Source organism: Parambassis ranga, chromosome 2 (assembly GCF_900634625.1).
Source record: "Parambassis ranga chromosome 2, fParRan2.1, whole genome shotgun sequence".
Taxonomy (NCBI): Eukaryota; Metazoa; Chordata; class Actinopteri; family Ambassidae; genus Parambassis; species Parambassis ranga.
In genome coordinates this window covers 22,624,492-22,649,436 of record NC_041023.1, presented here as the reverse complement: position 1 = coordinate 22,649,436, position 24,945 = coordinate 22,624,492, and the positions used below count along the sequence as shown (strand labels likewise).

The 24,945-nt window shown below is 42.6% G+C and overlaps 1 protein-coding gene across 2 annotated transcripts in view; it reads left to right on the top strand.

Moving 5' to 3' along the window:
• The window catches only part of pawr (PRKC, apoptosis, WT1, regulator), a 53,260-nt gene extending 28,683 nt beyond the window's left edge, over positions 1–24,577 (top strand). For both annotated transcript variants that reach the window (XM_028399463.1, XM_028399465.1), the window contains exons 3-7: positions 3,525–3,650; positions 10,210–10,244; positions 15,140–15,248; positions 18,470–18,574; positions 22,839–24,577. In XM_028399463.1, the coding sequence (XP_028255264.1) occupies positions 3,525–3,650; positions 10,210–10,244; positions 15,140–15,248; positions 18,470–18,574; positions 22,839–22,925 (462 nt within the window). In that variant the 3' untranslated portion in view covers positions 22,926–24,577. The remainder of the gene's footprint in view (positions 1–3,524; positions 3,651–10,209; positions 10,245–15,139; positions 15,249–18,469; positions 18,575–22,838) is intronic.
• Positions 24,578–24,945: the final 368 nt, after the last annotated feature.

The window sequence follows — 24,945 nt, the reverse complement described above, 5'->3', positions numbered from 1 at the left end:
TTTTGATTAAAGAATACATTATTTTCTAATTAACGTTCACAGCAAGTGCCGGAAAACATAGTTTTTGCCACATTTTTCGAGGCTGTCGAATTGTCGATGTCTCACTCTGGGTTGAGGCACCTCTGCTGGACATAATGCTGACCTTGGCAGTTGGCAGTGTCGCATTAATCAGCCAGCAGCCCCGGGGTGGATGTCCTCACTTTTGATCGGTGCCATACCTGAGCTCGGCTCTGTGCCTGTCAGTGCTGTCGCCTTTATTAAAAGACAGTGGGCATCAGCGTCTCTCTCTTCTCTAATAGATCATCTTAATGAAGTCACTGTGCTGTGGCGAGCGGCAGGTGATTAATACACACAAGTCGTTAGCTGTGCTGTATGAGAACGTGCCTCCAGTGGAGGTGCCCTTTGCTTGTTTAGTGATAAATCTGAGGACTAAGTGGACACGGTTTCGGTGAGGTGACGCACAGCAAAACATGTTCGTGCTGGGATTTCTGAGAATTAAATGGATATTCAGCCACAGGTAGTGCAAACAATGAACTGGCAGTCTTATTTATAATAGTTAAACATGCAGCAACTTTGTTTTTATTTGAGTAATAGACTGCTGTTTAGCACCTATGTGCACTATGATTTAGGAGCAAATCTATCGTCCTGCGTGGTTGCTCCTTCATTTTCCCTCATTTTGCTAAAAATGGGCAAAGAGGTGGAAATAAAAGGAGAAAACTAGAGATCTATCACCCTGAGAAATAAAGTGTGTTTCTGTATCACACTATAAAGATGGTCACTTCTGCTGAGTGGACTCACTGTGGCCATCTGAAGAAATGCTTTTTCACTTCTCAGTTTCAGAGCAGAATTACAGCAGAAATTTCCAGTCAGAACTTTTAGAATAAAATCTGAGATGCACAGAAGCGTCTGGTTGCCATGGTTATCACCTGCCTCCATTGTTTCAGCGCTGCAAACAGCCCGACGTCTTTGTGAAACCTTTTGATCATTGTCCTTTAGTGTCTTTGCAGCAAAGGAGATTTTATTTATGAGCACATATGAAATCTCTTTTACATGAAAGCAAACTCTCTGTGTGACATCTCTCCCTTCTTACACTGCACAAACCTCTCACAAACACAACTGCCTGCGTAGCAGAGCAGACCTGACAGGATGCTGCGCTGCAGACAAACACGCTCTCCCCATTCTAACATCCAGACATGGAGCTTCAGAAACCGACAACTGATCATTTTCCTCCCCGAAGAAAGAGTTTCCAACCACGACAGACATTCAAGCCAGCCATGACGCTGCGCTCCAGATGTAGCTTCATCAATTCTTCATGTGCAGAGTGACAGACTTTGGGTTTTGAGGCAGGAGTTGACACAGGATACGTGTCTTTTAGTCGTTTTGCTTAAATAAACACTCTTGTGGGGTCCGGACACTTGGTGCGGCTGTAAACAGGAAGTAGAGGGGATTCTGGAGATGAGGAGAGTCTTTGACTCGGCGTGTGTCTTCATCTCAAGGGTTATTCTTATGATGGGACATGTTTGTCTTGTTCTCTTCCTAAACCTAGGAAGTAGTGTCAGCAGTCCACCCCCGTTGGCAGACATTTTAAGCCACCTTTGTCAGTCACATGACCATAACTGGAAACAAATAACAGAAAAATCAACCCATTTAGAGGTTCTAAAATCTGATAAATAAACATCAGTACACTCAAACTGGTTCAGAATCATCCTATGAACTGGGTTGTATTCGGGTATTTTGACACTTCTTAAAGTCTTTTTTGTTTTGGATTCTTTTGTTGAAATGTGAACACTCTGCTCATCATTCATCCTTTAGTACCTTCGCTGCTTATTTCAGACATCAAAAAAAAAAATACAATTTCATGATGTCAGGAGCACAAACGTCCCTTATAAGGCTGCATGCAGAAGCCCCTTTTCCCTTTATTTGGAATAGAAGAAAATGTGCAGCAATTTGGAATACTAGAGAGCAAAATGGGCCGAATCTGCGTCCAACACAAACTTTGAGAAGCTTGGTTCCACATTTCAGACAGATTTGTGCATAGCAGAGTGGTTACTCACTGCACAATTCATCGTGTGTTGACATAGACAGACTTCTGTTTAATGTCTTTTTTTTAACCCCCAAACCCTTGACGCTTCCCACATATTGTTCCGCCTTAATCCTGAAATGATGCCCCATCAGGATGGGAGCTGCAGAGAAGCATTTTATGTGCAGGCTTCTGTTGAGTATGCATGTAATTAAAGTAATAAATAGTAATGGCAGCACCCCGCCATGAAAAAATGAAACCCTCTGACATAAATAAGAAGGGATTTACTGCAGGGCTCGTCCTCCTCTGCGCATGCATGGGAGAGATGAAGACTATAGATGAGGAGGTTAAAGCTCTGAGCAGGAGTCAGAGGAGGAAAGGAGCTGGTATTTCCCCCCAAGGACAGCTGATAAACCGTTTGGCAGGAAAGGCCTCAGAAACGACTGCATTCCTTCTAACCTTGTAAGGCTATTTTTACCAGTGAAGGGTCTGTCCAGTGGGCATCTTTTGTTCGTCCTGCAGCGTGAAACAGGAAAGACCCCTTTGCATTGTGCTCCTCTGGGAGTTCGGCTCCCCCCTCGATCTAACCGTCACATCACGACCCGGACATCTATCCTCAGCTCTGTTTATGCAATGTGTCTTCATGAACCCAGTAACTCTGCAGAGTAATGCAGAGTAATAGGAAGCTGGCGCTGTGATAATAATTCAAGATAAAGCAAAGAATCCAGAGTATGAGGAGAAAAGTTGGAGGTTTTCCCAGGATATAGGCAGAATCTCAGCCTCCCCCGTCTATGTCAGAGGGATGTTTGCTCCCCGTCTGTTTATATATGTCCTTTTATTGTGTTTTTGAAGGGACATTCCGCTGCTCAAAAATCCCCTCTGACTGTCCCCTGGCCTTGTGCAGACTGTTTTCCTGCCGCCTCAGTGGAGTCCATCTGGTGTTGGGGTAGCGTTTGACCTGCAGCTCCTCAGGGATTCCTGGAAGTAAATGTGATAATGTCTTAAGAGGATTAGGAGGAGACCCTGGTGGTGTTGAGGCAGAGGTCATCATGGCTGTTATTGTGGTAATGACCTTGTCTGTCAGTGTGCATATGTCGGCATGTTCGCATGCACTGAGGTCACCGGCATGCTGCAGGGACTTGGTTTGTAGGTTGCTGAATTTCAGATCGCGAAGAAATATAGAAAGTAAGATATTTGTGGCAGGGTTTTGGTTGGAAAATGGACTCCACTGAGTCCCTCCTGGGTCTCAGAACTATTACCTGATCTGACTTCATGACCATAGGTGAGGGTAGGATCAAAGATCGACTAGTGAAGTGAGAACTTTGCCTTCTTGCTTCCCTTCTGCAGCCAGAACATTGGGCCTTAAATGTTTCCACCCTCCCATGTAAATCAGGGTTCACAAGAGAAAGGTGCAAACTGTGCACACTGTATTTCTGTGGAAGTCACATGTTTTTGAATTTCTGACCTTCTACTGACCTTTTCTCTGAATCCTCTTTTCTGTCAGAGCCTGGATGAGCTGGACGATGATGACGGAGGGGAGAAAGACAGGAGGGAGGAGGAGGAGCTGGTTCAGGCCAACACCTTCCAGAACGAGGCCATGGCAGCTGACCCCGCCACCGGCCACTTAATGGTAAGAAATGACATGACACAAAAGAGGAGGAGGAGGAGGAGGAGGAAGCCACACACTCGGACTCTTATGGGTTGTTATGACAGAGGATTGCACATCGTTTGTTGTGTCAGAGCTGCCAAACAGAGGCACTGTTGCTCAGGGAGACACACGGAGTGGAAAGATGCAGAGGTGTCTCAGCACTCATTACATCATCACTCAGACAGCAGAAAGAAACACAACATATCTCCATCTATAGGCGCCAAATATCAGATGATGAAATAATTATAATGATTATCTGTTGTTCCAAATATGAGCAGAAACAAAGCAGAACTTGGGAGTGTAACGTGAGGAGACACATTCATCAGACATGATTTGGACGCCGGTGTTCGGCTCTGCTTCTCATATCAGGTGTCTCCAAAACGAACCTTTTAATCTGTGTCGGTGTTTATTTAATCAAAGCGTGCAGAGACAGAGTCTGATTACATCCAGGAGGTGTTCTGTCAAACCAGGACATAAATGAATTAGTGAAAAAATTAAACCAAAGGTAGCTTCGATGACACACATGACATGTAATTGGAGTCATTTTTATTTTTTGTCAGTAGTTCATATTCTGCCTTGTGTGTCATTTAAAATGCACTGATTTTCAATATGAAACGGAGCGCCGGGGGGATATGAGAAGCCTCCAGCTGCGTAACAATGGCTGAACCCCTCGGCTCTGCTTCTGTAAAAAAAAAAAAAAGTCCTCTGACTGACATGAAAATTGCCATTTGAATGAAAATAAAGAATAAAAGTATCAAACGGTGCTGCCGCTGTGTGACTCTCGTGGATGTAGCGAGGACTTCCAGGCTTATTTTTGTTTCAGGCTGCAACTGTACAACTTGAAATATGTACACAAAAACCACACTAACAGGAAGACTGTGACAGCACCTGCTGACATAAAGTAAAGGGCTCAACTATTTACATGAAGCAGTATAGATGTAAACAAACAGGAGGACAGGGAGAGTCTCAGTCCATCATTTAATGCAGGATCTGTCCTGGATCTAATCTCGCCTCCTCCATATTACCTGTATACCACAGACCAGATGTGAAGTAGCCATTAGATGTCTCACTGTCACTCATGTAAAACTGATATTTTTATTCAGCTCTGGGTTTCTGTGCCAGCTTTCTCATCAGGAGTCCGACTGGGAGAAATAAAGCACCGGACTGATACATTCTGGTTGGTGGATTTACTGCCGAGCCGTCAGTGAGCCGTCTGTAAAGACGGAGCATCGCAAAAATGTGCTGTTCCTCTCAGGGCCCATTTATCAAGGAGATGTCCGCCGCGCCAGAACCGTCATGATATATACAGCACGGAGCCAGGCCTCGTAGAGCTGGTATCAGGATACCAGGACAAAATGTTCTACAGAGGAGTGTCCACAGGTCTCCAACCAAAACAAGCTGTAACTATTCTGCTGCTCAGCACATAATGGAAACTCCAACAAGGACCAGGGAGTTTCAAATATTCCTCCCCCCGCTGTCTCCCATGATACATTTAAATTAGCACGATATGTTTGGACATGGACACACATACATGTCCTTTCTGTGTGGCAGGACACATGTATCTGATAGGAAGAGAGGCCCTCTGCTCACATGTGGTCCTGGTTATCAGACCTTCGCTCCCTCTGGTATGCAAAGTCCGTCAGGGAGACCTGTTTCAGTGATCCAGCAGTCAGAACCAGATGGAACATTCCTCAGGATCATCTGCTTTTAATGTGGCGCCAGGTCCACAGCAGACCAGGCCTCTCTCTGTCTCCCTCTCACCTGAAGAAAAAACACACTGACAAATCCACCATCCAGCAGTTTTTAACAAGCCTCATTTGCATTTTTAATTAGCACCTTTCAGTCAACAAAAAAAGGGTGCTGATGCAAAACATCTTGTCTGAATAGCAGGGAAGTGATCAGCCATCACATCACATCCCCAGCAAGAGCAGCAGCAAACTGCAATTCCTGTTGTTGTCTGAAACAATATTTGACCACATTCACACCTCTGTTGGTTCAAGATTTGAAGGATCACTGACAGAGCTGACCAATATTTATCTTTGACAGAAAGGCTTCCAAAAGAAATGTAGCTGAAACACAAACACTTAAATATTAAAAAGAAACAGGACGCTGTCGCAGCTTCAACACTCACTGTTCAATAACACACTTCATAAAAGTTCCACATGTAACGTGAGATTTATATAACTGTCAATGTGTGAGCAGATTTTACTGAAACAAATGAGACTTTCTTTAATTCTCTTGGTTGCCATGGCAACGAGTTCCTTGCCCCTCACATGCTAACGTTAGGTTGCTAGCTACTAATCTGTCTGGAATCAGAAAGTTTGATATTTACCAGATTCATGCAGTGTAGCTTCGTTACAGCTAGCCTGGCAAGCTGTGCTTGCTGGATGACACGATTCTCTGCTTGCACAAAACTAAGGTAATTTTGTCAATTTTCTATAGCTTGAGGATTTTAACCCTCAGGCGTAACTTTAAATTGCTAACCCTTTGTGTCATTAGGGACAAAATGTCCACTTCCAAAATGTCCTATTTTTGCTTTTTTTCTGCATATATGTTAAATATATGTAAAAAAAATATGCATATATGTAAAACCCTGCTCAAAACTACCAAACATTAAATCATTTTGAGGAATTTAATGGCTGATTTTAGTGGTGCACAGTAGAAAATATTAACGTATTTAACTATTTTTCTCAAAAATGAAACACTTACATCAAGAAATGCATGTTATGGCTATGATATTAAAAAATGTAGTATTATAATAGGAGTTAATGGGCCTCTGGAAAATACCATTTTAAAACTGTTGCTACACAAAAACTAATAATGCACAAAACTCAATATTTTAACTAATCTTTGACATATCCATGACAGATATAAATATATGCCTCAGCCACCTAACTTTTGTTTTATGGAAAATAACTAATTTGTGTTTCCTTCATAAAAAATTACTGTGACATCAAGTAATCAAACTGGCATTTAAAGGGTTAACCCATTACAAGCCTAATAATGCATAAAATCCTCGTAATTTCATCATTTTTTGTGGTGTTATTGTGTTATTGAGCTTAGTAGGCTTTAAATTTGTATTCTAAAATTTGTCTAGAGACAGTCTTTGCTAAAAAAAATTTGCCATATGCACCAACACAGATAAAAAAAGTCCATAATGACGCCTGAGGGTTAAAGAACTTTTCTAGCAGTTGTTGTTAAGAAGTAACCAGATTCATGCAGTGTAGCAGGTTAGTTGCTAGCTAGCTAGCGAGTTTATCTCTCACAGAGCCCGGTTTGCAATATTCAAATGTAGCCTCATGTAACAGGCATCATTGTTAGGGAGAATGTCCCTTCAGGGTTTCCATAATGTTGTGGTACCTATGTAACCGGGTTCTCTGTATGTTGTTATAAAAACAAAACAAAAAGTGCGAGGAATTTAAGAAAGAAGCGGTTCAGCTGTGGAAACTTTTTCTGCTGTCTCGTTTATTGTTTTATTGTTTCTTCACAGTTTAGAAGGACCCAACTTGCTTGGTTACAGTCATTACAAAATATTTATTTACATGAAGCGGCTGCAGCAGGTTAATGTGACCTTCTGATTACTGAGTAGTTTATTAATCTTTGCGCATGTTTTGTGCATCTTAATAGAAATGTGTCAATAGTAGGTACAGTCAGTTAAAGTCAGGATACACACATTGAATAAATAATAAAAAACATGTTTCCGTGATGTTTTCCCAGAATCTGTGATTATTATGTGGCAGCTGAGTTCTGCTGGTTCATGTCTGGGCCTCTTTAAAATGCCAATCATGCATCCTATTTGAGTATCTCTCTTTCTTAAGAATTTATTGAATGCCTTCAGTAGAAATTGTGATCTTTATCGGCTCTGTGTGGAGAAGCAGTGCTGAGCTGTTTGGCTTCTGGATGGAATGCCAAAGATCAAGTTTTCATGAGCGAGAGATGGAAATCCTCCGCAGGATTTTCAATTTGAGCCGCCAAGTCATAAATTGCAGAGCGAACTGGGCTGTGGCCGAGCGGGACGTTAGAATGTGAATTGTAAAGTGCTCCTGAGTGTTGCAGGTGCACAGAATGCTGGATAAAGTAAAGAGTAATGTGCTCGGTGATAAAGTGCTTGTTTCTCTCTGTGTGTTCTTCGTTGCTCTGCCTCTCTGTGTGGCTCATGGAAGCTGTCAGTGCAGCTGAAGCATGATAAATAAAGTTGCACAGGCTGATATTGTGTGCAGTGAAGTAGTTCTGACCTTGTCTTACAGATTCATGTTCCAGGCAGGTGTTGTTGAACCTCTGCAGAAAGCTGCTGTGGGGAATGAAGTCTGGGATGTATTCTGATTTTATTCTCATGGCTGCAGAGTCTGTTATAGAAGGAAAGTGTTGTTGAAATGTTGTTTTCTTTGACAGTGTTTCTCATACAGTACAGCTTTAAAAAAAATGTAAATTATTTTACAGACAATAAATTATCTAAAAATGTTTCACTAACTATAAAAGGAGGAAGAGGAGGAGATTTTACTGTAGGGAGGAAATGAAACACTGAAGGTCAAATATTGATTATCCATTATTATTTACACATTTCCCAGCAGCAGTGACAGCTTTGACAAAGACTACTAAGTGATACAAGACACATTTATACTGCTAAACATAGATGTAGTGATGCATTTGTTTGGAGTCAACAAAGATAAAGATTGTTCACTTTACCCTCTTAAGGGGGGAGTTATTTATTGGCTCGCTGTGTTAAACAGAGAGAACTCTCCAATTAGCAGGAATGCTAGGATTTTCTGACTCCCTGTACCGACAAATCCTGTTTCCTTACTGGTGTACAGCTGCTAAATGCTAAAAACAGCTGGTTGAGTCAAATGGCCTGAACACCCCGTCTTGTAAGGGGGGAGTACATAGTTGTTCACCTTGAACGCTAGCATTATAGCTAACAGGAGGTTTCGACAACCCACTCACCAGCATGATAGTGGACAATATTTCCCTGATGGTTTACTCACTACATCAGTGTCTGGTAATGTTTATTTCTGCCATAAAGTAGATTTTTTTTATCATGGAAGCTGACTCAGCGTTGGCCTCAAGTGGCCATTTTAGGAAATGTAGCTTTTTATTGTATTTATTGTATGTGTTTGTGCCAATGTTGTCATGACCTTTGACACCCAAATTAAAAAGCCAAGTTTGATACGGAGTATAGTGGATTAGAAACTCTTCACCGCTTCAGCCCTCCTGCTGCAGTGTGATGCTGTGTTTTTGTTTTGAGTGTGTGCAGAGCATAGTGTTCAAATGAAGACTGGCACGGTGTCACCAGCTTCCTGACCTTTCGTATTCCGGTTTCCACTCATATTTCAAAAATAATCAGTCAGCATCACAGACCCTCGTCTGTCAGCCCAAAGCTCTTTGCATATCAAACCTGTACCTGCACCGTCAAACACACATGTTGAATATTTCCAAAGGAAATGCCACAACACATAATTATTCCCTTCATCATCCAGGTCAGCTGTATATTCAAAGAATCCTGTGGGAACATTTACATTTAGACATTGTTTTTGATGTGAGAGCAGCTTCTCAAATCTGACAAAAACTGGATGATTTTTAGTATTTTCTGACATTTTCTAGGCTAAAAATCAATGTTAAATTACTCAAAAATAATTTTAAGTTGCAGTCGACCTTCTGTAACCCTGTGTGGTTCAAATTTAGTAGAATCTCTGTGCACTCTCTGTATTAATCCTAATAGGCCCGGTCTGAACATGGAGTACAGTACACTTGTAGAGCAGCACCATCTGTCTGCCTCAGACTGGATTCCTGATAAAACAGTTTGTGGGGGAAGATCAAACAGCCTGTGCTGGCTTCTCTGCTGTTACATAAATGTCATCAAATTGCTGTTAATTCCAGGTGTTGTTTGAATCCGGCCCGGCATGTTGCCCTCATACTGTCCTCCATCTTTGCAAAACCTATCCACGCTGGAACCAGGGGGAACAGATGAGAGGTGGGGGTTTGTCAGCGGCGGTGGAGGGGCTGCTGGATGTTAAGAGTCTGACTGATAGATTGCAGCAGAGCCATGGCTCCTCAATCAAACCTGGGACTCTTCACTGCACAGGACGTGTGTGTGTGTGTTCGTCTCACCGCGTCTGTGACGCACGCTTCATTTTTCCAGCGAGGCTCTGTTTTCACCCAGGGCGATTCCATGGGAGCATCACTGCTGTATAGAACTAAACAACCTTTAGATCACACAGTAACGGGCAAAATAAGACAAACATGCTCCTCCATGTTGATTGCCTTCCACTTCTTGGGGCTGCAGGGCTCCTGCTGAACTATTAAATGCAACAAAGCTCATCTATATATCAGCTCAGCCGCTGCTATTCACAACACAGCACCTGAAGGCGTTTCTATAACTGCTGCCCCTGATAAATGTCTCATCCTGCAGATGGACTTTTTTTCCTTCTTCTTCTTTGGTGAACTGACAACCTAAGGCAGATATTCACTCTGATATCTGCAGTTTTTTTCAGGATTACTCTGAAAATGTTGCATTACACTCATTTTCCCCTTCTTTTTTTTCCAGGACACAGCAAGATCTGGAAGCGGCCGCCACAAGGGGTGAGTCTCACATTTTTTTCCAGAATTTATCTGCCTCAGCATCACTGGTAATGTGTCTAAAGGAGGAACAGAGGACATGATGGGAAGTCATTAATTACCAGAGCAGAGTCCCTCTGAAAATGCCTTCTTTTTTGTCGGGTTTCTTTTCACTCCCTGCTCTTTGTTTCTTGTTCTCAGACCTCAGACGTTTGTCCAGACCATCAGTTCCCTGCTGCGGCAGACAGGGACAGTTGAAAATAAATGATTTGATGTGAGGTTACAACAAGTGCTACAGATTTTTTGGGCAGGTTTGCTCTGGCATTTTTTTTATGTTATGACTGAAGCCACCTGCTGGGGAGGCACTTTTATTTACACAGATAAACACAGTTCTCACAATAAGAGTGCAATAAGAGTGCAATAAGTCAGACCTTTATGCAAAATAAGAAGCTGTGGCCAACCCCGACAGACAGGTTCACCAGCTGACATTCAATCTGGCCATGCAAATGATGGCTGCTGCTCTCATCAGCTGGCATGGCTACACTTGGACGCTCTGCAGTTCTGCTGCGGGTAACCCACCAGGTGGGCCGGCACGCACAAGATGGCTGAAAGAGCAGCTTCATGCGAACACGTCCCTCTGATTTACTCCCCGTTTCAAACCATTTTCCTTCAAAACCCCTTTGTAGAACTACGACACAGCTCTCTTATGCTGTGTTCCAGAGTGTACAAAGGTGTCACACCAGATTCCATATTTTGCATTTTAATAAACTGGATTAAATTTGTTTGTTGTTTGTTTTAGCAACACCTCAGTCTTAGGTAGCTTTTGCGTCTGGGAAAGTTTCCATAGCAGTGACACTGTCAAAATAGGGAGCACTGAGCTCCTCGTTCATCATGTGAGGGTGAAATCAGGTGAATGTGTGCTGGTCTGGAGTGTAGTAGTACAGGTTGAGCCTTTCCCAGGTCACAGACCAGTAGCACCCATCACCTGAATGTAAACCTTACTGATTTGGAGACTTTGACCTCTTCCACTGTATGGATGGTTACAAACTTCTGGAGAAATCTCACAGGATCCACCTCAGAAATGCTGAATTCAGCTTCAGGGAGTTTGAGGAACCAGTGAGCTGACACCTTAGTCATGTGGAGTTTGTTGTGGGTGAGTGCATGGTCACATTCCTGGGAGATACCCAGCTCCGTGCCAGTGTAGATCATGTCGTGGACGTTGCCAGTGATCTTCTGTGAGGTGACAGCGACTGACCTTCCAGGACAGGGGTCATCTTCCTGGCTTTCTGTGCCATGAATTCACCATGTTGTAGGGACAAGCAACCTTCACTGGTGTTGTTAGCAGGACCCCTTTGGGTGATCCATCCATCCATCTTTCCTAACCTGCTTTGTCCTGTACTACATGGTCACACGGGTCATTGTGTGAGAGGTAAGGTGCACCTCGGACAGGTCTATTGCAGGGCTTTAATTTTCCTGCTTTCTATCTACACCTCTGCAGAGTACATAAGGACTCAGCGAGCTGGCACGACGCAGCAGCAGCTTAACACACATCAGAAGGTTTTTCTGTGTTTTATGTCCATGAACTGACAAACGTGCTGCCTGGCGAGCTGCAGCTGCTGTTTATGCTGAATGTCGTGACCAAGAGCAAAACACTGAACAATTTCAAAAGAAGAAAAACACCCACACACACACACACACACGGTTCATCTTTTGTGAAGCCTTTAGGAGGATTCAAGCAGAACTACAACTAATGTCTGCAGAGAAACACTTCAAATCCCAGCAGTCCTTCAGGGAGGAGTGACTCCATCTTTAAAGCTGCTGCTCTGAACGGAACCCGGCTGTAATCAGATCGTTAAATACAGTGTGTTGTGTATTTTTGACCTCTTCCACGTTGACACTTGACGTTGTGAAGAGCTGTTGTTATACCTGCAGCTGCTGCTGTTATTTGCTCTCCTTCCCCACCTGCTGAGGCTCCCAAGAGTGTGAGATTGGCTCAGCTTCTCTCTCCCCCAGACCTCACCCTGCAGGGTGCTAATGGGCCACGGTGTGATATTCAGCATGGAGGCCGGGGATGTTTAGCTCGGCTTCATCGCCTGCTGTGCCGAGTACATGTGTGTGAAGACATGAATGTAGACACACAAACCTTGTCATTACTTTGCTTTCCGTTTCTTGAGGGGATGAAGTCATTGTTACATTATGTAATATAGCCGTGTGTGTGTGTGTGTCAAGCTCCTCACATATGTGCTCACGCTGATAAAGGAAGAGTGGCCTTGAAGAGCCAGAATAAGAGAGACAAATGAAATGCACTTTATCTTTGTGTAGGCGAGCACCAAGGAGAGCGTTTCAAGGACTCCCTCTCCATCAAAAGCGATGGCCGCCGCCGTCACCGCAGTGTTTGGCTTTTCATAAGGATGAACAAAAATAAGCTGTTGGTTCTGTAAATGTCAAGGTAGAAGAAAAGACACCACCTCTGCATGAGGAAGAGGAACGGCTGGTTTAAATTAAAATAGATATAAGAATCAGGGTTTCCAGGCCTGGAGTTGATCAAAGCCATGCATGCTGCTAGATTTGATTGAAATAGAAGCGCCCAACATGTTTCTCTTTTCCCAGGTAACACTGTTTCATTTGATGAATCATAAAGCTGTGTGGCATTTCTGCAGCCATTCCACATAATCCACAGTGTGTTCGTTAATTGGGGGGGGGGGGGGGGGGGGATTACTGAACATAGATGACAGGACATTTCGAATTAATTTTTCCCCCATATTGTTCATTTAATGTGGATTTATCTCTAAAACCCCAGAAAAAGGCTTCAAATAGTCAAGTACTTCTTTGTAGGGGTTAAGATTTCATGAAACTGTGAGTATGTTTACATGTTTTCTGTGGGAGGCTGCACACCAGTCTGCTCTGATTGGTCTGCTCCAATGGCCTGAGCAGGAACTGACCATCAGTCAGCGTTTAGTTTTGCTTGTGCAGTATACGGGATGCAGAAGTCACTGTGGTTCTACCTACTGAGTGACAAAAAGGTTGTGCTAAAAACCGTGAAAAATGAAAAACACATCTAAAAAAGGTGAAGAGCGACTCTACAAACAAACTCAACGAGAAATGTGAGATCTGCTTTGCCTGCTTGGTTGGTTAAATGCTCTGTTGACGACCCTGTAAAGTAGGAGTGTCCTGGTGAGGAGGTGATGTCTGTGCAAAGTCCTCCCCTCTTTAGGTCCTATGTGTGTTGTGGGCTGAGTCTTCAGTCAGTCAGGCTTGTTTAGGCGCATCCCACAGATGATCAGGTCGGGTCAAGGCTCTTCGTCAAGTTCCACTAATCACTCCGGAGGACAGAGAGTGGACAGGTGCCTTGTCCTGCTGAGACAAGTCATTTCTGTGGTTTGGCCATGCAGTGTTAAGCTGGTCACGGAGAAAACAATTCATTTTTGCCCCACCTGACGGTGGTTCTTTGCTGTGAATGATTTCATAACCATATTTATATACCATATTTATACTCATGTATTTATTTAGTTTTGACTCATATTACATATATAGCTTTAAATAAATTTGTTAGTGATGGCGTTACAAGCTGTCTCTGAACAAGGACAATTTTGTTCACATTTATTTCATTAAAAAAAATGTAGTAATGTCCATCCATCCATCCTATATATTAGTTTTTTTTAAAGCAATTGATAGAAAGGAATTGATACGTTTATTGACCAAATACTGCTGAGCCTCATCAGACTCTGATCTATAAGAAAGAAAACCTTAATTAAAATAGCACAAATAAATAAATAATAATAATAATAGGACAGGCAGAGTTTAACTGGGGCCTTTTAGGAGATCAGTAATTGCTGCTGTAATTAGTAACATCACATGTCAAGATGCAGTGTTAAATTAATAGTTTAACAATTCAAATTTCATGAAGTGGACCGTCCCGGTCACGACCCTGTCCTTCCCACCACGTCTCCTGTTTGTCTCCACACTGTCAGCCATTCATTAAAAGGCAGAAACTCCATTCTGTGTGTGGTGACAGTTTATACCCACGGTTCCCCACTGCTGCCTCTGCAATCTGAGCACGGAAAGAAAAGCACGTTGTAAAGTTGTCTAATAATGGGGACATCATATCTGGCAGGTCTTGAATAAAGAATGCAGATGGTACAAAGGAGTTATATTTGTCCTTTGTCTTGCCAGCAGCTTCCCTGTCTGTTCCAGCTGTAGAAACATGCCAGCAGCTCTCCGCAGACAGCTCTCTGAAGCCCGCAGACTCCCCGATAATTTGATTCTCAGAGTGATTTTCTAACTGTCACAGTCTACTCCTACAGGGGAGTCATGGGCTGTACACAGCCAGCGGTTCATTCCAAGTTTTTCCACGTCAATAATTATTAGACTAAGGTCAGTAAGAAATAAACTGCACATGAATATTCTTCCCCAGAGGAACGAGGAAGTGAAAAGGAGATAAGGTTAATGTTCTGCTCCAGCGGCATACAAAAACCTCTGAAACCTTTTTTTTACCCTCCTTGCCAGCTTAAGAACTGTGATGCAAAAGATGCTCCCATTCCTGAGCCAATTTCAAGTTATAATAAGTAAATTGTTTCTTAATCAGAATCCTTTTTGCACCAAAGTTGCAAATCCTTGACGGCCTTTTTCTCCATTAAAGGAATAAAAGCAGTGGGTTGGGTTAATAATGCATGCCTAATTGAAAGGGCAAATACGCAGAAAATATTCCCACCTGTTCTTTTGATGATGGATGTGTCATCCCCATTTAAGTTTAATAAGGTGGCTATGATTCATACCTTCAAACAGCCACAGTGTGAATACAGTATGCTGCCCGACACTTAATGAATGGTAAAAATGAATCCTAAAATGTCCAACTTTCTTTCTCTTGTGAAGTTAGAAGGATGAAGTTGTACTATAAAAATTCTGTTTGTTTTAAACAGCTCTGCACAGCAGGGGTCAGAAGAGGAGGTGGGTGGGAACAGCAGACAACGACACAACCGTCATGGCAGAGATGGAAGTCTGGAGAAGAGGATGGAGGAGCTGGAGAAGGTACACAAACTGGTCTATAATGTTCTATACTTTAAAAAAAACAAATCACTGTAAACAGTGACACCTGTGGCCAATAAGTGAACTGCATGTAGCATCCTGTTGCTCCATATGTGCATCCACAAATCCACCAATTCAATTTTTTTTTACCATCCTCCCGTGTCATTTTGTTGCAGTGTTTTGTATGTCATGGTAAAATTGCCTCAGATCTGTGTTAAAGCCAACTGGCTAACCACTCGTGAAGTTTAGAAAGCAGATGCTAATTAAACACTCCAAATTCTTTGCCAAAGAGTTGGTTTTAAGGGTCACAATACCTCGTAAAGATAGATGCTCACTAACTTGCTAGTCAGCTTAGCTAGGTACATGCAACTCAACGATACTGCTTGGCGTTTTGTGGGTTTATTTTTACCATTAAAAGCAATTATTTTACCAAGAAATGCAAGCTATTACCTAGTATGGCACACATAGGCTTTGAATTAAATTAGCAGCAAGCTTAGCATCTACGTTTGAATGAATTCAGCTGTCCAATTCAGTGTCACATCGAAGTACCTAGATACAGCCACACACATGTTAGTTGTCTTCTGAATTTACTTCACAAAGGTTAAGATCACAGAGCTCATTTAGATTTTAACATACAGAAATGTGTTTAAATGGAGGCGTCGCTCTGAGACGAGGCCTCTCAGATGAGTCAGAATACACGTGTTGGCAGGTTTTATGGCCGTCCTGCTGTGAGAAGGTCAGAGCCTGTTGTTCTGGAGGGTCCTCCAAGTATTTCATCGTCAAACAGGCCTGATATTTACTGAACATCTGGTGGTTATGTTGCTGTGATCAGTGGTGTTGGAGACTTTTATCTGCTGCTTTTTATGCAGCTTTATTAACTGAAGGGGTCACATTCAGCATTCTGCCATCCTTTCTTTTAGTTCTTAGTTTTCCGTCTGTGTCTAATTTCAGGTGTTTAAATGAGGCAGCAACAGCTTTTTGATTGACATTTGCTATCAGTAACAAACTCTACAGTAATGGCGTCTCAGCTCACTGTGTCTGAAGTCCCCGCACACTCTTTTGGCCGGCTGAAAGCTTCTATCAGCAGCACTTTGTTCAGATGAATGTCCACTTTGAGTCCTTTGTGCTGCTGCTCCCCAACTTCTGATTTTGTGGCTGGAAACTGGCAGAAATTCCTTCTCCTCCTCCTCCTCTTCCTCTTCCTCGGTGCTGTTGAAGAGATGACCTTTTACAGTGCAGTCCTTTCCATCTACACCACTCCTATCAGACACTCAACCTCCCGCCAAAGAAACTCAGCTCGGACTCAAATGTCACCCAGGTGGCTTTCTTTAAAAGGTTTTTAAAGTAAGTGCTGCTCTGCCACCTCAGTGGCTTCAGTGTGAGGTGCTTCTCTGGGTCAAATGACCAGGAACACTTTTAAAAATCATATTTCACACGTTTATATTTGGGCGTTCTTGTGCAGGGGCAGGTGTGGATGACACACAGACCGCAGCTTCTCTCAGTGCTCGTCATAATTATCCTTCTCTGAAAGAGCCAAGGAGTATCTATACACATTGAGTCACAAAGCCAGGTCAGGTGACAGATGACCGCTAATGATCCAGCAGAGGGGATGTTTGTCCACTGCACTGCAGCAGTCTATAGAATCTTTAAAGCAGGGTTTCTGTGGTGATTAATGTCACCTTCATTATGTGTTACCTTCTACTGTACCTGCATGACTTGTTTCTATGGAAACAACTTCATCCTCATCCTGCAACAGCGGGAAAGTGAAACAAGAAGGTGGAAATCCTGCTCCGATCTTCATTTCCATCATAATAAAGTATGTGTGCATGTTAACTGTGCAGTCTCTCTGTCACAGTAAGGAACAATATCCATTTATTTCAGGAGGAGGCGGACAGGAACACACTGGCTCTCCAAGTGCATTTTGAAAGAAACACAAAAGTATTATAATATAAAAGAAACTATCAATACATTGTTCTCTGACAGTCTGTAAGGATTCATTATTGTGGATTTAGGAAATAGAAAATTACAGACTTGTCATTTCACTAAAAGTGGACGTCTTTTTAAAAACCAATTTCACTTTCAGTAAAGTGGTCCCTGGCAACAATACAAAGGCTGATGGCAGCTTTAGTTTTGGCAGGTTCCAACCTGTCTGGAGTTAAACAGAAGTTAAAATAAGTTCAGTTCAGGTCTGTTATTCATATACTGTCCGTTCCAGCTGTGTGTGTGTGTAACAGGGAGGTCCAGATGCCCACAGATTGGACAACAGCTTGATTTGGGTTTTTCTGTAAAGGAAGCATCCAAGAAAAGTTTGTGTGTCAGATAAAAAAGAAGCTTCTAAAAAAATAACATGACTCCCTCTGGAAAGTCCCAGATGTTTCTGCAGGACAATAATCCGTTATGATATGTGGTAGTTGGTAAGCTACATGTACTGTGGCTGAGAGAGCTCGCCAGATTCGGAAAACTGAAGCAGCAACCTTGAAAAAAAAAAAAAACAAGCAGCAACCTCCGGGGCTGAAACATGAAGCCACACAGAAGTGTTCAAAAGTGCAGTTCGCCTTGCAATCTCTAGGGGTTCCAGAACCCACATCAACCCTTTCCACCCCAAGCCTATTTTTAAGGAGTCAGTTTGAAAATGTCATACCCAAAATGAATAGAGTGTATCTCAGCAACCACAAGGTGTATTTGAATACTTTTTGTAAATTAAGATGGCAAACAGCAAAAATGAATAAATTTGAAAGGTTGAAAGGGTTAAATGGTGATGCTGCTAACATGGCGACGGTGGGAGACTCCTTCTGACGATATATTCTGTTTATGGACAACACGTGCAAATACTGACAACACGATTGATTGAGTGATTGATTGAATTTCTTAAACTACGGGGTGGGCTGAGGGTCATAATTATAAAATGTCTGTTTGTTAATCACATATTAAAAAAATTAGCATCTATAAAAAGTTTGCATCAACAGTCGTGCTAATTTCAGGGATGTTTAAAAATTGATAAATAAAGTGACTGGGATGTTAAAGTATATGGTAATCTTTCATCACCGCTCATGATTAGCAGCTTTAATAACTTCAGAAGTCACAAGGTGTTAATACAAATGTGTTTCACATACAGTGTGATTTGACACAGTATGATGCAAACAGATATGCACAAGGCAGCACATGTGTGTGTAACACACATTTCACACTACACGTGTGTAAACAGTGCGTGTGTGTGTTTTCAGGAGCTGGCCAGAGAGCGCCAGGAGAACGCCCGGCTGGTGAAGGCCCACCAGGACAAAGACGATCTCATTGAGAAGCTGAAGGAGGAAATCGACTTGCTGAACAGAGTGAGTGTTGACATCACTTTCTGATATTTTCTGTGTTCTTTTTGTGTTTGCATGCGTGGGCGGCTCATGGGGGTAGCAAATCATCATCTGGCATTTTACTGGAGTTTGTGTGTAATGGCTGTGTGTGTTTTTCCTGCAGCGTTGTTTTTTTCTGCTCACAGTCCATCAGGATTTAAACATCAACAGATCTTAAAAAAATGTTGTAAATTGTGATTCAGCCACTCAGGAGTCATTGTCAGTGTGTGAATATTATGATTTGTCACAACAAAAAGAGTTTCTTCAGCATTAAGTTGAGGTTATTTTCAGTCATGTTGAGCCCTCGCGGATTAGCCATCCTGCTGCGGCCTCTTTCACAGGCTTTAGACAGCTACTTTTGGTTGAATGAAGCAAAAAAGAAAGAAATCAATAAGAAAGAAATTGTACTGTGGCAGCCTAAAGCATCACCAATACCTCCCTCTTTATCTGTCTCTCAATTTGAGTTGTTTTGAAGGACTCTCAGGCGGCTAGTTTGGAGTGAATTTTAGTCTCATCTTTACTGTGTCATTTCACATTCAGTAAGACCAAATTAGCCGGCTTCTTGCTAATCAGTGTGCTATTGTCAGTCCACGTCTTCTGATGGGAAAAGATTATAATCACTTACAACAATGACTCGACTTCACAGTTGGCTCCTTTCCAAAAAAAAGTTCAAGTTTGTTGATTACACTTTGATCTTTATTAGTGTATGACTCCTGGAAACAGTGGCTATGTTCCACCACTGCACAGCAAAGGTCACACTCCAGTGTTTTCACCTTTTCACACATCAGTATTATACAATTAGGATTGAATGTTTTGTAGGACACCAGTGATGAGAGCACAAATTAGTGGGGTTCTCCACGGTGCTGTGTTGATTATAAGAGTGCTACAGCTAAAGGTCATGTTTGCTCTCCACCTGACTCTTTGTTAAATGATATTTCTGGCTCGACAAAAGTTAAGATAAGATAAGATAAGATAAGATAAAACTTTATTAATCCCGAAGGAAATTCTTGTGCCAGAGGTATCAAGTTACATTAAATGCAGTTAAGTACAGAGTATAAGAGTATAAGTGTCACTATAATCCAAAATAAGAGTACAGTACGCAGTATGAGCACAATATATGATACATGGATACAAATATGGAGATGTAAGGTGCTGAGTAAACATAAACATAGACAAGTGGAGGGAATGACAGTGATGCCTGACATGATTATCTAGCGCTTCTCCCTACAGAAAGGGGAGGAGTTATACAGTCTGAACATCTGCAGCATGGTCTGGCAGACGTTAAAGGATTTGAGTCTCCTCAGTAGATACAGGCGACTCTGTAAGTTGTACTTATGCGACAAATCTAGACAATAACAGATGTAATTTCTCTGTATGAGTTTGTACAGTACATATGGCTGTGTTTGTGTGTCAATCCGGCTAGAGCGGGATTCGGGCCATACCGGATATATCCGGATAGTTATTTTGAACAACGCGAATCTGGATATATCTGAATAGATCTCAATCTGGATTAGCTTAAATGTGGCTCATGTCTGAATGCCAATGCGGCTTGTGAATCCCGCTAGTGACGTAATACTTCCGGTTCACAGGGACAGTGTCCGGGTCGCATACAAAAGCCATGTGTAAACAACCGTCGAACTACGACAGCTTTGCCCTGAGTTTATTTTAGACAGGGCTACAAAGGAATAAACTGCTTTTTGAACTGCATGCGCACACGCGGTCCTACCGCGGCCTGAACAGACTCTGTATATTATGAGGCGCTACCTAGCGGTTTGGAGGGCAACAAACAAGCCGGGTGAAGATGCATTGAGCACAGACACGCGTGTGATAGCCCGATTTGAAAATAGGTCCGAACGTATCCAGCTTAAAGGCTATCTGGATTCAATCCTACTCTAGCTGGATTGACTTTCTCCAGTGTGAACGGGGCCATACTGTCATCCCTGGAACTAGATGTGGAAGAGTAACTTTGAGTGTATTCTTTTGTCGTCTGTTTTTCATGCCTGCAGCATTTATTTACATTTATTCTACAAAATAGTTATATGATTGAATACAGTATATTGTTAATTTCCATGGCAGCCAACACATGACAAAGGTCACGGTCATGATGCACTGCAGGATGGAGCCCTGCACCTCCTCTCCGGCCTCCTGACATGGATTTACGCAACGCTGTGTGTGCATGAAAACATACTTTACCAAAAGAAGGGCCACAAAACAAAACAGTAGATTAAATTACATGACTGTTTTTATGTAATGGTATGAGACCGTGTTGCTTTGCCAAAGTTAAAACACTTCCATAAGCGCTGCTTTTTCCTCACAGCATGCTGACTGCTCTGTTGTTCAGACACAAGCACATAGGAGTTTGTAGCCTGACGAGGTGGACTTTGCCGATCAAAAGGAGAGAGGGACATTTACAACATCAGCTTCCATTAATAGTTAACTGATGCTTTGAAAAGATTGACGCTGCTGCTGGATGATCTCATCAGCATCTACTGCACGACTGTGGCAGCTTTTTGGGGATTTGAACTCTTTACCTGACAGGATTTCTCCATTCAAAGCACTTTGAGAGGGGAGACACACGTCCAGCTGCTAAGCTTTATCTTTTCTTTAGAAACTTCTGCCCCGACTCTGGGTTCAATCTTCTTCTGCAGACTGGATCAGCTGTTATCTCCTGCTTTACCATCGGGCCCTGCAGGAGCCTCTCTCAGGGACTTTTTTACTGATGGCTGTCACTGCGTTGACCGTCCTTACATAAAGCACTCCTGTCTGTGTGATGCTATCACTGTGAGGCCTCCTGCAATGCCGTCCGTGCAAATGGGTTGTGTAATGTTGTGTCATAATGACAAAAATGTCCAGATAATAACCGCGCAACATCCATTAGACTCTGAAAATGTACACATCACTGACCGCTCTGTGTTTGCTGGCTGAGCTTGATCTCTTGTTTAGATTTGATAGGCTCTGCAGGAGAGCGCCCAGATCTATTTTCTCTGAATATTTGAGACATGAAAGTCTTTCAGATGTGCTCCCTCCTGCCAGGTACTACTTCAGAGATGCCAAAAATACAGATGAGATGGGTTTCACCGTGAGCAAGCAGCAGCTTTGGTGATCCTGAAAACACACAGAGAGGCTGCACAGCTGAGGGGGGGTTGTTGTTGACAGTCTGGGTGAAAGGGAGACGAGGGTTCAGAGGGTTCAGGGAGGTTTCACTCGGCCTGCTGAATATAAAGAGACATCAGCTAACATGTGTATTGTCTGACCTCTGAATTTGAGAGTGAGGAGGAAACGGGGCCCTTCGAGCCAAACGTAAAAACACACACACGACCCCTGTGTGTAATGGTCAGGCTGACTGAGGCTGACAATAATTGGAGTAGCACCACTTATCATCACTTGTCTGAGCTTTCTCACATCTAAACTGATTTTCCTGAGGGAGGACTGTTGTTCTTAATGCTAGAAGGACACAGCATTATCACTTTGTCTTCAAAATTCTAAATGTTTTAAGTTTGCGTACTTGCACACATTTTGTTGTTGTTAGTTGGAGTAGATTTTCATAGATATCTATGTCAGAATTTTAATGTCCCGGCTCTTGTGCCCAACCACCTCACCTGGCTCCTCTCTGCAGAGGAGCAGCCCCTGCTGAATGACTGAGCTCCTGACCCTGTCTCTAATGGAGAGTCTGAAACATATTTTGGCCGCTTGTATTTGTGATCCCATTCTGTAGGTGATGCTAAGCAGTAGGTGACGCCATGGTGGCTACATCCACTGAAAAAGATAAATATGAGAGCAGTAAAGAAATAATAACTTTGTAGGTAAACACATGAAAGTCTTCCTCCCTGCAGAGTCAACACTCTGTGTATAAACTCATGACCTCCTCAGTTTGACATTTTAAGCTCCTCTAAGTGTTGTTCAGCTCACTCCCAGCAGCCATGCAATCATGACCGCTGATGGAGGAAACTGAAAATGAGGAGTGTCACTTTGATGAGCCTGCGCTGTGGAAACTTGGAGCCTCTCTCGTTTGCAACTAATTGAAGCTGTTAATGTCTAATTTGTTGCCATCAAGGCGGCCTGAATAAAAAAGGGGGAAACCTGGCTGCGAGTGATGCTCGCTTTAACTCTCAGACTAACACTCCACAGTCTAAGCAGGCTCCTCAGAGGGTGCTGAGGCATGGCCCTGAATATTCATGTGGTTAAATCTGTCCAGGAGGTACTAACCTCAGGTGTGTGTCTGTGTGTGTATGTTTTGCCCTTTTCACAGGACCTGGATGACATTGAAGATGAGAACGAGCAACTCAAACAGGAGAACAAGACTCTGCTGAAAGTGGTGGGTCAGCTGACGAGGTAGAAGCGCTGATGCAACAACGCAGCCTCCCTCCCTTTCGAACGAAGCGTCTCTGCTCTGTGGGTCCAGTCCAGCGGCATGACCTTTTTTCCTCTGTTTGAGTCTGTGTTTCTGTCTGTTTAAGGTGAGACTGTAAAGTCCTCAGGTGCTCGCAGCCTGAGGAGGATTTCTATAACATTTATTGTGAAAGCTGAGCTGAGTGGTGTCATCTTATATTTAATGTAAATGTGTTGTATATAGGCCATTTAGTTCTGTTCATTTATTTTGATTTCTGATAAGCAAAAAAATATAGAAATAAATAAATAAATAAAAATGAATGTATGTGCTGCAAGTACCAGAGCGCTCAAAGAACATCTCAGCTTCAACATTTCTACATGTGTGTGTGCATACAGCACAGGTGAAAGATCTCCAGTGTTGCAATGTTTAAATTGTTTTGTCACAAATCCATCACAATCAAGCTTGATTTATACATCAGCATCAAATCTACGCCTGACGTGCACTTCTGCAGAAACAGATGTGATTGGTCTGCTTAGTAGCATTGCATTTTCTCTTCCTGATCCACTCAACCAATCAGTGGACAGCATGACACATCTGTGGTGTTGAAGCTCATTGTAAGAGGCTTCAGATGTCACTCTTTACTTGAGTCCACATAACTCACACCTAATCCCAACATGAGAGAATTAGAGCAGTAGAATGTTGACATCTGTAACGGCCTGTCATCCAGAGTGGCCACACCCCCTAAATAATAGTTCATTAACATTTCCCTCCTGTACAGTTTGTTTTTGTCCCAGGCTAAATCCTCACTGGACATGGAAGCCCGTGGGGACTGGGCAGTTTTTGGATCCACCTTCAAGTGGCCATTTGTGGAACTGCAGATTTGGCAACTGTAGGATTCTAAAGTGCAGACATTTTAACATTCATTCCAGTCCTCAAGTGGCTACTCGCGGAACTACGCCTCGGCATTAGCTTCTATTTCTCAACCCCGGAGTTACAGCGTCAATTCAACGCTGAAATATAAATCAAGCTCCACACAGATGCTACGGTATCAGCAGCCAAAGTGCCTTGCAGTGCATGTGGGATTTTTCCGTGCTGTTTTGACTTAAAGCCTGGTGCTTTATTGATGATGTTTGGTGCCAGATTTATTTTCCCCCAATAACTTCTAGGTACATTTTAATTCCACTGTGGCGATGAAGACATTTGAAATTTTATGCAAGGCTCTATCATATCATCATCTGTTATATGCTTTATGCATTTCAGTGTAAACATGCTGAGTATTATACCTGATAACATGTTTTAGGGTAAAACCCTTGTCTAGTATATATATGTGGACTCTTCTTTTTTTAAGCTCTTGTTTACAAGATCTTTGTGATGTTGGATAGATGTTTAGATCTAAAGTGTGTTATTATTTTTTTGTATGACAACCAAATGATCTGAAGGAAAAGCATCTCTTCTGTTTACTCAAGGGAACAGGCTGAGGAGCTGTTTTTAGCAAGCTCCTCTTTAGTCTCTCTGCTTCCACATACACTTACATATATATTTGGGGTAAAGATCAGCCCCTCACAGACAGACATCACAGACTCATCTCTCTTTTCATTACATTATGCATGTACAGAAGATTAAGTCATTTAATAAAAGTTTGATTATCTCCCTCCTCAGTCGACTCGCTTGTGTTCATTAAGACTAATTTGATGTGATGATACCATGCCACTGAGTCGGTAATGCAATGTGACGGAGGCGGGGGGTTCAGTTGCTCACACACACACACACAGTGGATGATGATTCAACATGCCAATCACCAACCTGGTGACTGCGGCCGGGACATGAGACCCTCATCTTACCCAGCAGAACTTATTACCGCACATTAATTCCCTCACCTAGTGACAGAGGGAGGAATCCATACAGGAACCACATCAGGACTAATGTCAACTAAATTCTCAGATAATGGCCTCTTTCAGCTGATGGAAAGTGCTGCAGGCTCTATCCATAATACCTATTAGCATTTTTATGGAAAGTTGTAGGGTTT